Raw genomic sequence first — 14,858 nt, 5'->3', positions numbered from 1 at the left:
TCCGTTCAATCCTCGTCCTTGAAACGCCGATAAAAGGATTGAACGTAAGTGAAGACGCACTTCCAATCTGGACGTCGCATAACTACCATGTCCTCGACATCAAGCAAGGGCGCGATACCGGCTTCACTATATAAACACAATGAACAAATATACGTCATATATTTTTGGTTTGTTTTAGGAGGATAATACGAAAATATAGACGATATCTCACTCAGCCGTTTTGAATGCCAGATCAAAGTTCTTCCTGCGGTCCTGTGGACGTAACGAATGATAATCAAAGGCATCAGGTCTAAAATGATGAATCAGAGCGCAAAATGCCAAACCATTGTTCCAACTTGTTGAGAAATTGTCAAGTTGTATATTCTACAAATCAATGATGTATATATTAATTTCAATGACGAAGCCGATAATGACTAAGTATGTGAAACTTGTTATTTATTATTTACCTCGTACTCCTTGGTTTTGGAACGGCACCAAGATAACAATCGTTCTTTTATCTGTACCGCATTATTTGTCACAGTAGGTTCGGTAAATCTAAAACGAAACTCCTTTTCTGGCGACTTTATGGGACTGGATCGGAGATCGGAAAGGACAGACAAAACATTAGAAGACACAAAAGAATTGGAATTTAGGATATAATAGAAGAGATAACGAGAGAGAAGAGCTTTTCTTTTATATTCGAATAATTCTTTCGTTGGGATGAGCAAAAATAATGATAATTACCTTGACGGCAAAGAAGAACTATATTGCCGATCTAGTTGACGAAATTTGGCGAACGGCGATAATGGTTTCTTGGTGGCTGAAAAAGAAAATGTGATTATCGGTGAATTCTGTACGATCGAGTTGGTCACACTTGCAAGAGTAAATCTTTAGTTTGTAAGTATTCAAAAATCGTCAGTATCAATCTCTTAATTCAAAATAATAAGTAGAGTTTCCTTTCGGAGTATAATTATAGTTAACTGGGATGGATTTTGAAACGTTCTCGACTATGTCGTTATATCACTATTAAAGCTGTGAGTTAGTTCAAGTGTTGGCCAATTAATATCGGTTTTGCTTGCTTTTCCAAGCATAGAGATAGAGAGACAAAAGGTTTTTCAAGATCTTGAGGAAGTTCACTCCAAGCTTTCCAATCGTCTTTCGTGTAATAGTATTGTTCTTCATTGGATGGTCGTCGTTGTTAAAAAGGATTCACGGTAAACTATAAATTGTCTTATTTATGTAGATGCATGCTAAAACCGTGAAGTGTAACGTGTTTATTTGCAGCAACAGGAATTTATAATTTCGAGGCTTGGCAACGACGGCAGATGTCCCCGTTCAGGAAGATCCTGGCGTAGGTAACGCGAATTGAGTTGAGTGTGGTGATGATGTTAACTGTACAACCGCTATTATATGACGCCACACAGCTACGAATATAATCTACGGCAAAAGTTGCACACACATTGTACAGAGTAGTGTGGAGAAAACTATAACACTATTTGGCGCAACAAAAGGAGCTACAGAAAGATGTTTTGTGACTCACTGCTTTATTCGGGGATCTGTACGACCTTCTAGCGATTCTCTATCTCTCTCTCTCTCTCTCTTTCTTGTTCTCACTTAGAACGTGTCCTTAGAACGTGTGGCTACGTCCAAAAGACGCAATAGAAACATACGTGCGACTAAATGCGCTAGAGAGAAAGAGAAAAAAAAGACATATATGCACGTCTATGCTTTTGCGAAATGACTGCCAAAAGTCGGTGCCTCCTAGCCAAATAATACAAGTCGAATTGCTTCGTCTTCTTCGAGCTCTCTATCTTACGTTTCTCGATAAAATCTCTCTCGGGTTGCAACGTAATGGGATATCCAGGGTAACTTTTGTCCTTCCAGTCCAAGTCCTCAAAAATCTCTATTTTTTCTTTTTTTTTCATTTAGATTAAACATGCAACTGTTGACTGACGCATACCGATGACGTATGATCGATCATTTTTCTTCAACTTCGGATTTACTGCATTCCCATAGAGATTATTCCAATATAAATTATTAATAGAGGTAGATGTCACGTCATTTAATTCGTCCTATAATACGTTTCTTTGGTCGGCAAGCCCTTCGAACATCCCCTATATTTTGATCGTATTCTGAACCAAGGATAAGTATGATTTCGATTATTTCTCACTCGACGATATTAACACGGTCTTTGGTTTATGAACACGGTCATCGTCTTACGTGATACTTGGTATATACGTAGGTATCGTTATGGACGATGTTTTTGATAATAATAACAATAACAATAACAATAACAAGTATAACAATAAAAGAGTAATGCACAAGTATAAAAATCACATTGTATCTTGCGTTTGATCGGATTCGCACGCGAAGAACTTTCTAGCGTAATTCAATTTCTTGCGTACTCGTAGCATCTACCGCTACCCATTACAAGTGGTTGATGCAAGAAGAAGAAAAGGAAGAAGAAGAAGAACAGACAGACAGAGAAAGAAAGAGAGAGAGAGAGAGAGAGAAAGAGATAAAGTTGATCGGTCAGCAATGCTGACTGTCCATCCTCGTGGCTTCCTGGAAGATATCGTCGAAGACCTTGTCGACGTCAGCACTGTTAACTTGTAGGAGAGGTACTTGTGTCGGCGGTATCGTCAAGACGAGTTTCTGTTCGCAGATACCAGGCAAGGTACGACTTCTCGATAGACCGATCATGCACTTTCCATGAGCATGACGAGGAGAGGAACGTTTCTTTGATTCCTTTGTTTCGTTCGTTGAACTTTCATTTGGACTGTCGAAGTATCTTCTTATCTTGTCCTCCATCTTTTTAACGCTGTCGGAAGATGCCTCGAATTGTTTCGTTCGAAATTTCATGGAGGACGGTGATCTAGGTTTCGGGGGTTTAGGTAAGCAAGAAGCTCTCGACGAGGACGGGCTGGAGTCGCTTGTACGAGGAATACGAGAAGAACTGTTGGACAGAGCCAATTGATGCCAAGATTCGGATTTTGATAGAACGATGGATCTAGATGGTTGATTGGCGCAAGACATTAAATATTCGTCACTGGAATCAATCGGATTTGTTCCGTTTGGTACCGGTGATCGTTCCTTACGTATGGGTTTGTTCGGAACAGCAATTGGTTGTTCATAAACTTCTCTGAGTGCTGAAACTTGATTGACAACGCGTGATGTGGAAGGTGTGACTTGAGTCTGTCTCGCTGGTAAATCCGGTGAAAGAAATTTCTTTGCTTGAGGAAGATTACAGATACGTTTCAATTGATTGGATAGAGGAGAGGGTGAGACCGATTCGATTCTGTTAACACTTTCCATCGGTATATACTCGTTACTACTTCGTGGAGCTACGTAATAACCTTGTTCATAGGATTGTTCTTCCTTTCTGGTATTTCCATGTGTTTCATTTTGATAATCGATAGGTGATCGTTTCGTCGGACGATCGATCATCGTACAACGTTCATGATGGAGTCGTTGTATCAAACTCTGTTGCAACATATTGTGTCTACGTATCTCCTCGTCAACTTCTTCGTCGTTACTTGCTTTCGATCTTGAGTTGGACCAGACAGGTGATACAGATGGAGTCGAGTAATCCCTAGAGTACGACGCTTCTACAACTTCTCCTTGGATTTCTGGACTTTCGACGGACGCCACTGTAGCTATAGCACATGTGTATCTCGTCACGACACCTTCCTCCTCGCTTATGTCTTGATTTTGAATATTCTTTGCATCCAAATAATCGTAGTCTTTAGATCGAGGTCGATCATCTTCAGCATAATTCACTTTCGCTGATTCGTATTCATTTTGTTCAGCTTTCAACACTGGCTCGTAAGCTTTCACAAAAGCTGTCTGATTTTGCACGCGTGGATTCGTAACGATCGTATCGGAACGATAATCGTGAAAAGGCACAGTTTCGCGAACGTTTTCTTTTATCGGCAGAACACGATCCGATTCATCTCGCGAACGATATTCCTCATGACTTTTCTCCTCGCCATGACTTTTCTGATTGTCCGAAATAAAAGTATGAACATCTTCTGAAATTTTAGGAGACACATCACTCGACGTTTGTATCGAGACATTGCTATAAATCAAAGGTGGCCCGTTCGAGATCTTTGGAACAACACGGAAAGATCTAACTTCATCGAAAGTTTCATCCTGGGCACCAGTTTGAACAGCTACCGATGCACTGCCACGTAGAGTAAGGTCAACTTGTTGAGATCCATCTGTAGTTTCGGTTTCACGAATAAAATCACGAGAATCACGAATTCCCTGAACATTATAACGATTGTAATCCGTTGGTATCATCTTGAACGAAATCTTTCCATCCACTACGTTTGGATTATTAGTTTCACCAGTCGATTCATTTCGAGGTTGACACAACTTTGGATTTTGTTGAGGAATATCATCGGACTCGTAGGATGTTTTTTCCAAGGATGACGAGGATGTACCTTTGCTAACGAACGGTGCAAATTGCTTACAGAACGAACGATAATCGAGACGTCCATTTTCTGCGATCGTTGCACTTGATGATTTCTCGTGTTCGATCCAAGGTGGTCGTGGAAAGGTACGTTTCTCAGAGTTTCCGTCTACTTGAACTTTGTATTCCGAAGCTCGTTGCTGAACATTGTTACTGTTGCTACCTCGATCGAACATCTTTCTTGCTTTCTCACGTAACGTATTGCCAGGCATGGGTATATTGCTTTTAGGGGGATTGGTAGAGATCGGTGAAGATTTAACGAAGTTCGATACACCAGTTGGCTTTTCGATCCTTCGAAAAGGAGAGGAGGGAGCATGTCTGAAGCCAGGAGAGATCGATTGACTAACGTTAGAGGTATCGTGTTCAAAGTTACAGAAGACATTCGCGTTGAAGGGTTTCTCCTTTCCAGGATTATATCGTTGAGTCACTTGAGGAACTATCGGTGGTCGTTTCGGAAGCTTATACTTGTTAACTTGCTGTTCAGACTCATCACCAGAAGTCGCCGTCTTATCGAAGGCCGTCTTGATGTTGGAAAAACGACTGTTCCAGTTCTCGTTGCTCACCGACGATGGATCCATCGTTTTTGTATAGCCAAATGATTTGAACGATGACGGTGCGTTGAATATAGGAGTATCGTTATTCTTGCTAATCAATGCCATGAATTTTCTATCATTTTCAGTTCTCGGTTGGAAGGATGGTATGATCATGCTGTTGATCAAATTACAATTTGCCTTGTCACTGACATTTATAGGCTTTTTCAGGGATACACAACCGCTACCTTCTTGCTTGAAACTCTCAGCTTGTAATTTGAGGTAACTTGGAATGTCAATGGTATTGGCTCGTTTGATCTTTGACTTTTTTGCAGTGAATCTGTTGGAAGAAGTACACTTGCTCGAGGATTCTACTCGTTGTTGAAGAGCCGCAGCCAATCTGCCAACACGACCAACTTCTACGTTGCCAACTTCCGTGTTATCCAATGTGTTTCTCGAGTCGAGACTAGGTCGTAGAGACTGATGAGTCACTTCGTTCGACGCGATCGTCGACTGGGTGACGACGAAGTCCGTTTTATCGGCATAGAAAGGAGCAGCACGTGGACGCATTTCCAGACCTTTGTCAATATTATTTCTATCGCGTAGAGATTGTCGATGATTGATGGCGTCCTTCGTATATTTGTCATGTATCTCTTCGGGCCTTGGTTTTTCTTCGGAAGAATCTATAGCCTTCGACGTGGTCGAAAACAACGGAGAGGGTGTTATTTTCGTAAGCGGCGTAACGTCGTTAAAATTCTTTTCCTCCTGCAACCATTTCCTAGCACATGCCAATTCCTCGGCAGAGACACCAATGGTGTGTCTGCTAGCTCGTCGTCTACGATTGGTCACGGACGATGTTGCAGCTATCAAAGAAGACTTCAGCTTCTCCTCTTGCGTAAGAATCTTCTTTTCTTCTTCCTGCGATTCACGTGGCATCTCTAATCGCGAAAGTAAACTCGACACTAGTCGTAGAAGTTGAAGTTTACTACTCGGATCGGAAGCAGCACCGTGTTTTGCTAACGCGCCAACGTCGATCCTCTCGAGAGTTTCTCGTAAACGGGAAAGGGCTGTGTGTATATCGGACATCAAGAGATCCTCGAGGAACCTCAAGTCATTCTTCAGGTCTTGTTCCTTGCCGTTGCTATTCTTGCTAGCGGTTGATCGTTCGTCCATGGAACGGACCTTTCGTGAATCATTGACATCGAGAGCAAGTTCTCGTGGATCCTCCTTGATCGGTGACGACGTATCGGCTATCGCGAGCGAGAGCTCGAGCACCGAACGAAGGCGCTCTACCAGTACCGGTAATGAATTCCACTCACCGACTGCTTGCTTCTCGTTGCTGCCCTGATCCGTCGTTGCTCTTGGAATCGAACTGTTAGTGGTAGTAGTAGTGGTGGTGGTGGTGGTGGTGATGGTGGCGGCGGCGGTGGCGGTGGTGGTGGTGGTGGTGCTGCTGCTGTTGCTGCTGCTGTTGCTGCTGCTCTTGATCGGAAGAGACTCGCCTACTACCCCTACCCTCGTATCTATCTTTTCCTCTTGTGGCTCAGCCAAAGATACGTTCTCGTTGACCAAGGAACTTGCTGGTTCGGTCACACGATCGGCCGATCTCGACGACTGCAGGCACGTCGTGTCAAATGATCTGGCTGAAAGATTCAAGAAGAAAAAAAAAGGAAAGATGGATGGATGGAATTAGTTCTGCTTCTTTTCCTTTCTTCGTTATCGAATCGTTACGGAATCCCTCGTAAGAAGATTCTCGCGAAAACGTTCTATTTTTAATTGAAGATCAAATCGAACGCGCGAGCGACGCCTTTCTATTTTCATTTTTTTTCTCTTTTTTTTTTCTTTTTTCTCTTTTGCCTTCCTCTTTATTTCTGTAATAGATTTATTTCGCGCGGTGTAAAGAATGCCCTTCGAGATGAAAATAAAGCAGACGGGCGTGGGAATGTTATACGAGAGAAAGAAAGAAAAAGAGTTAAAGAGAGAAACGGAAGATCGATAAACGATGGATCGAAGGGTTGATATATCTTTCTCTTTCTATCTTTCGTTACGGATCAGAAAAAAAAGTACGGTTTAAATGATTAAACGATTCACGCACAGGAAAACGTGTTGATTGGCGGGTTGCGTCTGCTGCCATTTTCACGGAGGGAAAGAGACCGTGACAAAAAGCGCGACACGTGTATACGTGCGTTTTCGCGACGTTGAATCTCCATTGTCGAATCTATTCTTACGCGTGAGTAGGCGTGCAAAAAGATTGTGAATTTAAAAGAAAAATAGAAAGAGAGAAATTGGAGTGTTTGAAAAATTTAAAGAATAAAAAACTTCTCTGTGTGGAGGAGAGGAAGAAAGGGAGAGAGAAAGAGAGAAAAGGAAACAGAAAAAGAAAACGAGAGAAGAGAGAAGAGCAAAGACGAAACGCGTATCACGAAGGTCGAGAAGTATACTGAAAGCACAGCGAACGAAATTTCTCCGCTGCGTGGCCAGATGTGTGTTGATATTAGGACGCGTTGTTATAACCCCGGAGGGGTAAAAGATCGCGAGCTTTCCTCTTGCGATTGGTTACTTCGCTCTATACGAATGTGTTCTCGTCTTACCCATTACTACTGCTTGCTTCCTAACTGCTACTACTACTACTATTACTATTACTACTACTACTTGTACTACTTCTGCAATAACTACTACTGCGTGTTACTGTTTGCTGCTTGCCCATTTGGCAGACTACGAATCTTTTGTACGTGTTCATACTGTCTGCGAGAGAAAGAAAGAGAGAGAGAAAGAGACTTTTTGCGGTAGGGAGAACGTCTGGACGAACGAAGAAGAGGGAATAGATAAGCGGGTAAATAGGGGAAGGCTGGTAGAGAAGAGACTTGAGGGATAAACGAACGAACGAACGAAGGGAAAAACAAACGGATAGGCTAGCGAAAGAGGATCCTATAACGTATGGAATAAATCGACCGGTGGATAGACGTTTAATGGATAGAACGAATATGTATAAATCGAGGATGTACGCAGGAGAGAGAAAGAGAGAGAGAGAGAGAGAGAGAGAAGCGGGTTGACCGCCTTCGACCATCGTTCGCTCTCGCTTTATTTAAAACGCACGGTATTCTCCGTGGGATTTATTTTCGGTCGCTCGCTCGTTCAACGCCTCGCAGCTGCCGCGAGCTAACGTTCTGCGTCGTGGAAGCTTTACCCTCAAAGAGAGATAGAGAGACTTTACGTATATGTCTATGTGTACGTGATCGAGAAGATCGATCGAAAAGAAGGCGATCCATCACGAACCTGATTCCAAAGTTTCCCTCGTTTCTACGATTCCCTGTGACTTCTCGCTGTGATCCTCGTCTTTTTCCTCTTCGACTCTCTCTTCTTTTCCTTCTGATCTCTCCTCCTCCTCCTCCTCCTCCTCTTCCTCCTCCTCTTTTTTATCGTCTTCTTCTACTTCTTCTTTTTCTTCTTCTGCTTCTGCTTCTTCTTCTTCTTCTTCTTCTGCTTCTGCTTTTTCTTCTTCTTCTTCTTCTTCTTCTTCTTCTTCTTCCGCTTTCCTTTCTTCATCTTCTTCTCCATCAGCCTGTTCCTGCTCCTGTTCTTTCGGTGACAACAGCCGTAGCTCATCGACGACTTCCGAATCTACCGAAGTCGATCTCCTCTTCCGTTTGTCCTCATCCTCCTCCTTCCGGTTCTCCTCGATCTCACTTCGAATCTCATCGTTCTCCGTCACGATTACTGTAACCATTCAACCGAGAATATACTTGCACTAGAATCTTTTCTTTCTCGTTCGAAATAAAAAAAAAAGATCATAAGATAGATTATTCTAAGAGCGGAGCTTTTCTTAAACAGCTTCAAAGTTCGTTTCTTTTCTTTTTTTTTTCGAATGCATTTACTTTGACAAATGTCAGAGATTGTTAGGTATATATATCTTGATAATTCTTACCCTCTGCATCGGACATGTCTCTCTTAATCCACCTCTTTTTCGAACAAGAGTCTGAAAGTAAAAGGAGAGTATTTTAATTATCCTTTCCCTTTTCGTATTATCATGAGCAAACGGATGAAAGAAAAAAAAAAAGAAAAAAAATCAAGAAGATTAAGATCGTTACGCTTTTACTCTCACGACTATTTCTAATAACTCTATAAAAGTTATATTAATATACTTTTAGAATTGATAAATAATTTTACATAAGTTTGATATAGGATAACGTGGAAAGTTTCTTTCTGAAAAGAAAAAATAAAAAAGAAAAAAAAAACATAAGAAAATAAAGAAAAAGAAAAGACAATTCAAGCGACGACGTTGCAACGAAGGTCGGTACGATTAATCACAAGAGCATTCGATTAATTTTTGGTCTCCAAACACGGGCACCAGTTAGAAACATACTCCGTTCTTCTCTCTCTCTCCCTCTCTCTCTCTCTCTCTCTTTTCGTTTGGCCATATGCCAAGCACTGTAGCCTCGCGAATAATTCTTCATCGAGGCGGAAGAATCCGGAGCGGTTTCGCGTCTTGACGATCATCGTTACGCATTTCACCGTGGTTTAAAGGCGTTGGCCATCGCGTCTTTGGCTAGAGCGCGAAAATAACTTTGACCTGTTTACGCGAGTACGGAAATTAGTAGGACCTCATCTGGATCCAAGATCTGGAAGATTCTTAAGAACGAACGTGACTTTTCTTCGACTTTTCGTCTTTGCTTTGATTTACATAAAATCCTATTGTTTAGTATTGTCGAATGACGTCAAGACGCTCGATGCGAGGATTACTAATTATACGGAAAGAGAAGAGAGAGAGAGAGAGAGAGAGAGAGAGAGAGAGAGAGAGAGAGGGAGAGAGATTTTCTAAATAAATTATTGGGAAATATTTTAATAGAGCGTTCAAGTCATTCTCAAGGATCGATCGTGAATGCTAGTCTATTCCTTTTTTCGTTTCGTTCGCTCGATGCCAAGCTGGCTATCTTCAGAACGTTTTATTGCATAATCTTATTCATTGATACGTTCACCTCTCTTTTTCTCTTTGTTTACTCATAGCTTAGGAATATTTCTTGACGCGAAGAAAAGAAGTTAAATTATACAATTTTGTCGGCTCGGCGAACGTTCTTAACAATATTTGGATGAATAAATTATTTTCTTAAGATAGGTAGTAGGAGTACGAGGGAAGGGATGCTGAGTGAGATTCTTTTTGAAACGTGGTTGATATACAATGGATCACCACCACCACCATCATCACCACCACCATGTCTGATCAAAAAACACGATCACGAGAATAGACAATGACGTGGCTAAAAGAAGACGACTATAATGACGGCGACGACTTTCGGGGTTTCTCGATTTTCTTCCCCCTTTTCCTCTCTCCACGCATCAACGATCTATCGTCTCGATCCACGAACTTTTCTATCCGCCTCTGACTTTTATTTAAAAGACTCACCACGATTGAGTCTCGGGCACTCGGCGTTGGACCGATACCAAGGCAGGAAGGAAATATCTCGTGGTAGCAAGGGACTAACGTTAAACGATTCGATTCGATAGCTTTCGTATATCGATAGCCCGATATCTCTTCGATACACCTCAAACCACAAACTTTTCACTCTCTCTGATATCCATCAACATTTCATCGTTATACCGAAATCGTTTATCCGTCCGTCTGTTCCAACAACGAGTGATCCCCCAAAAATAACGCGTCACGAAATGCCGTTATCGTAGAAGCTATTTTACGTGGCTCCAACTCGAATCGTATTACGATTTTGGTATATCGCTCGCAAAAGCGCGAAACCACCGGTAGCAAGCGATAGTAGCAATAACATCGCCACCACCACTAGCACCAGCACCAGCCAGCACCATCATCATCATCACTACCACTACCACTAGCATTGGCACCAGCAGCAGCACGAATAGCACGAGTAGTAGAGTAGGATGGTTGGTGGTGGTCCTGACACATCGATCGACCGCGTGCGGTTAAAGGCTCGCTGGAAAAAAGATGGTTCAATCGATTACCTTCCGATGCTCGGAGTAAGAGCAGCCGCCGAGCGTGTGTGAAGAGCGAGAAGTGAGATAGATCGATGTATATGTATCTATATATGACTACGTATAAATATATATATATATATGTATGTATGTATCGATATATATATATATATATATAGAAGATAGACAGAAAGAAAAGATCAAAAACAGGGATATGGCCAAGTAGAGATGGATCCGTGATCTCGCTTGTCTTCTTCGCGAAGGGACTAAAAGGAACTTCTTGCCAACACGCCGTAAACTCTTCTATTCTCTTCGTTTTTCTTTTTTTCTCTTCTCTTCTCTTCTCGTTGCTTTTCCCTGGCAACGACGATCGACGATCCACGACGAGGACCACGACGACGATGAAGGTGGCGTCGGTGACGACGGTGGATGATGCTCTGCCACAAGCTGCTGCCTAAAGGCATAGCGTCACCCGGACCGAATTAGACAAGCAGAAATAGCCCGAGTTATTGCCGGCGCTATGTACGTGAGAGAGAAAGAGAAAGAGAAACAGAGAGAGAGAGAGAGAGAGAGATGCTCTCGATGCATACCTTGTATCCTGTCCACAGACGCTAACGTGGAGACCGATTCTCTCCACAGCATGCGGAAGACCGGACTACCGGTTCTTCCTCTTTCAATGGAACTTCTTCTTCTTCTTCTTCTACTTCTTCTTCTTCTTCTTCTTCTTCTTCTTCTTCTTCTTCCCCTTCTTCTTCTTCTTCTTCTTCTTCTTCTTCTATTGTCTTCTTTTTCATCGAAAAGAATCTCGAATAGAAACCACAGCTGTGGATACTCACCTAATAAAGTTAATGCCAGGTATTAAAAGAACTTATTCCATTTGATTGATTTTACGACAACAATGTATCGGAAAATCCAACATGTCCAATATGTTCAATTGAAAAAAATTTCAATATGTGTACGTACCGATCGATTTTTACTGTAGGAAGCATAGAAAAAAAGAGATACGATGTGATGTGCATACATGATCGACATTGTTCGATCAAGCATCGATATCTCCGACTCCCTATGGATCATCATAGAAATTTATAGAATATCATAGAAAATGAGCAAAAGAAAGAGAAAAACAGGATGAGCACGAGGCACGCATTCTGTCCGCTTTCTCACAGCTGATCCGTAGTCCTTCGCACACGATCATGCATTTTCGTTTCTCTCCCTCTTTTCTCCGTTCTTTTCCTTTCTCTTCTTTACCCTCTCTCTCTCTCTCTCTCTCTATCTCTTTCTCTTTCTCTTTCATGCAAGGCGCAAAGCGAAGAACGCCCCACCTGTCCCAAGTTCTGTCCCTCCACCGACGAGGCCGTTGCTCGATGGTGGAAATTACTTTCAAAGCGAGAGAACCCGTTGACCTACTGCTGTCTTCAGTATACGTTCTGTATTTCAGTCTTTCGCTTAGCTATCGCAGGTGCACGTATCTCGATAAGAAGGATTCATCGTTTCGAATATAATCACGTTACCGGAATCATTTTGTCCTTGAATGGCTTGAAGAAGATCGTAGGATGCAACGTGAAACTTGTCGGGTTACAAAAGCAGGGAGAAATTACGAAGTAGTTTAACGAGAACACGCTGACGTTCGAAATTTCACAAAGTAAGTTGTCCATAATGCATTAATTGGATTCAATTAATCGACTTCTCGTTTAACGTCAATCCATATTTTTTTCTTGTCAATGTTCCGAAAGGAATAAATACTAGCTCGTTGGTCTTCGTGAAAATCCGTGAAGATGAAGGGATGGTTCGATGCTTTCAGAAACGATGGTGGACCGACTCTCTATAGTTATAGTAATCGTACACCCGTCACTGGCGATGTTGCTCTTGTTATCGTCTTCGTTATTTTCGGTACAATATTCACAGCTTTTCTAGTTATATTTCCTGGTATACGGAAGGAAGTGAGTTGAATTAATTTTTATCGGAGAAAGTAAAAAAAGAAAAAAATGATATACGTGGAGGATATGAATCTGGTCAAAATGGTATTTGCAGAGACTAACTACGTTCCTGATCGTAACCCTGAGCCTCTTCGTTGGAGCTACGATTCAAGGTCTGTACGATACTCCTTTCAAAGTGTCGACCTTGTTGATTAGCATACAAGATGGTTCCTTTTACAAAAAATTCAAGTTAAATTAATTTGCTTAAAGTCGCTCAGTATGGTTCATCTTGGCACACCAGTTCGGCAACCATCGTTAGTTCGTACAGCGCTTTCTCCAGACATAGAACCAGAGCTCAAATCGGCGGTTACATTGGACTCATGCATATCAACATTACCTACAAACGTGAGTCACAATATCAAACGACTGTGACTACTTCGTACGATTATGACGAACTTGTAGTGAAATTCCAAGGGAGTTAGTTTATTAAAGTATAAACTCCTTTGCAAATTAAGATGTAAAACGTACAAACGAAACGTATTAGCTTTTGGTTGTTCCCCTTTAAAAGGAACGACAAGTCCACGTTTGCACATTGAAAAATTTATCCTAGAAATGCTGCTGAATCTCTAACGTTCGGACGTGCTCGGAAATGAGAACGTTTGATACCGATGACGTCTTAAAATGAGAGAATCTCATGTCGTACGAATTTTTTTTCTTCGCTAGTTACATATTTCATTCGTTTTCATCCATTCTCCTCTCTTTTTTTTTCTCTTCCTTCTTTTAATTGCTAATCTGTTCTTTGATTGCCTTCATCAGACCTACCAGACAGTGAACACACGAACGACGATGTTGAGTATAATGAGAGATTCTCGTGGCGGGGTTCTAATGAAATGACGAGTGCTTTCAAACAAGCGCTCTATCAAGGAGCTCCCTTTCCAATCGTTTCCCTGGCGGAATATTTTAGCCTTCATCAGGAAGGATTTTCTTGGGGTAGCAAATATCGTGAAGCTGGTTACTATGCGTCTATAATGCTCTGGTGAGATTTTATTTACAATTGAAATGTTTTAAAAGGATATCAAACAATGATAATTTGACTCTCTTCCTAGGACGTCTTTCGCTTCTTGGTGTATGATGAATTTATTGCTTATGGTCGTACCACGTTATGGTGCATACAGTATGATCATGACAGGATTGTGTATGCTCTCCACAAACCTAATTTATTGGGCGTTACTACCTTGCGAACCGTTAATTGCTCATATAGACGGTTCGATTCTCGCCTTCGACATGGGCTGGAATTATTGGTTGGTTTTGGTTGCAGGTGAGAGATTAAATCGTTCCTATTTTTCACATTTCTCGGCATATAGAATATATATCATTTACAACGATATTTAATAGGTATCGGATGTCTTTTCGCTGGGACAGTGGTGACAGCGATCGATTTGATATTTCCTCATCAATTTTCAACCATACTCGAAGTTGATTATGACACTCCCTATGACAGACATGTTATCATCGAAGAGAGTTTCGATACAAGAAATGTTAGAAGAAAATTGCCGAAAATTGAGGATTCCTTGGGCGATCGTATCATGAGGTTTTTTCTTTTTTTTTTTAAATCTATTTATATAAAGCTTTTTATATAAAGTTATAACGTCGATATCGGTTTTGTTCTTTCGTCATATTTTATTCATCCTTTTATCTCGTACGGACGTTAGGTAGATATATAAAAAATGAAATGTTTCAGTCAGCTGTCGTCGAAGCTTCAAAACAGAAATACGGATCGAGAGGATACGCAGGGTGTAATAAATAAAACTTATGCTCCTCACAAATCCTCTGACTTTCAACAAGAACGTAACAATGATGATCCTAGTAAGAGCAATTGGTCTTATCCCTTTCCTCCGGCGCCAAGAAGGATGGTGAACTCTTGATATTTGCGTTGAATTTTAAAAGAAATAAATGTATTTTAATATATATATACGCAACTCGCTCAATAAAATTCGAAACTAGCTACGTATACCTAATTCC

General features: G+C 41.4%; 3 protein-coding genes across 7 annotated transcripts; 1 reads left to right on the top strand and 2 right to left on the bottom strand.

The window, feature by feature from the left end:
* Positions 1–5: 5 nt before the first annotated feature.
* On the bottom strand, positions 6–1,987 carry LOC127072333 (smoothelin-like protein 2). Its single transcript, XM_051012683.1, has 5 exons — positions 1,983–1,987; positions 724–867; positions 447–570; positions 212–363; positions 6–126 (listed from the first exon to the last, which is right to left on the bottom strand). The coding sequence occupies exons 1-5, from the start codon at positions 1,985–1,987 to the stop codon at positions 6–8; spliced, it is 546 nt and encodes a 181-aa protein (XP_050868640.1).
* Positions 1,239–11,081, bottom strand: LOC127061353 (uncharacterized). 5 transcript variants are annotated; one of them, XR_007780847.1, is made up of 5 exons: positions 10,951–11,081; positions 8,909–8,959; positions 8,260–8,700; positions 1,520–6,626; positions 1,239–1,416 (listed from the first exon to the last, which is right to left on the bottom strand). XR_007780847.1 is itself a non-coding variant. In XM_050988065.1 (4 exons), the coding sequence occupies exons 2-4, from the start codon at positions 8,922–8,924 to the stop codon at positions 2,512–2,514; spliced, it is 4,572 nt and encodes a 1,523-aa protein (XP_050844022.1). In that variant the 5' UTR covers positions 8,925–8,959; positions 10,951–11,081; the 3' UTR covers positions 1,239–2,511. The 5 variants fall into 5 exon arrangements, 4 of the variants coding, with proteins under 4 accessions (XP_050844022.1, XP_050844023.1, XP_050844024.1 ...); XM_050988065.1 differs by having other exon boundaries at positions 1,239–6,626; XM_050988066.1 differs by lacking the exon at positions 10,951–11,081 and adding an exon at positions 10,385–10,919 and having other exon boundaries at positions 1,239–6,626.
* Positions 11,082–11,339: 258 nt separating this feature from the next.
* LOC127061373 (dual oxidase maturation factor 1) lies at positions 11,340–14,854 on the top strand. The gene is made up of 9 exons (XM_050988166.1): positions 11,340–11,442; positions 12,359–12,562; positions 12,654–12,860; positions 12,952–13,009; positions 13,107–13,241; positions 13,653–13,872; positions 13,943–14,154; positions 14,232–14,427; positions 14,578–14,854. The coding sequence occupies exons 3-9, from the start codon at positions 12,696–12,698 to the stop codon at positions 14,759–14,761; spliced, it is 1,170 nt and encodes a 389-aa protein (XP_050844123.1). The 5' UTR covers positions 11,340–11,442; positions 12,359–12,562; positions 12,654–12,695; the 3' UTR covers positions 14,762–14,854.
* Positions 14,855–14,858: the final 4 nt, after the last annotated feature.

This window comes from Vespula vulgaris, chromosome 2 (genome assembly GCF_905475345.1).
Source record: "Vespula vulgaris chromosome 2, iyVesVulg1.1, whole genome shotgun sequence".
NCBI lineage: Eukaryota > Metazoa > Arthropoda > Insecta > Hymenoptera > Vespidae > Vespula > Vespula vulgaris.
This window is presented reverse-complemented; position numbering and strand designations above follow the sequence as displayed.

Excerpts from the sequence above, each read along its gene's own strand:
- LOC127072333 (XM_051012683.1), bottom strand. Across the intron at positions 364-446 it reads CCAAAACCAAGGAGTACGAG|AATATACAACTTGACAATTT; the intron begins GTAAATAATAAA and ends ATTGATTTGTAG. Across the intron at positions 127-211 it reads CTGGCATTCAAAACGGCTGA|TGAAGCCGGTATCGCGCCCT; the intron begins GTGAGATATCGT and ends GTGTTTATATAG.
- LOC127061353 (XM_050988065.1), bottom strand. Across the intron at positions 6,627-8,259 it reads GAGGGAAACTTTGGAATCAG|CCAGATCATTTGACACGACG; the intron begins GTTCGTGATGGA and ends TGAATCTTTCAG.
- LOC127061373 (XM_050988166.1), top strand. The coding sequence starts at position 12,696 with ATGAAGGGATGGTTCGATGCTTTCAGAAACGATGGTGGACCGACTCTC. Across the intron at positions 13,873-13,942 it reads TATGCGTCTATAATGCTCTG|GACGTCTTTCGCTTCTTGGT; the intron begins GTGAGATTTTAT and ends CTCTCTTCCTAG. Across the intron at positions 14,155-14,231 it reads TTGGTTGGTTTTGGTTGCAG|GTATCGGATGTCTTTTCGCT; the intron begins GTGAGAGATTAA and ends GATATTTAATAG.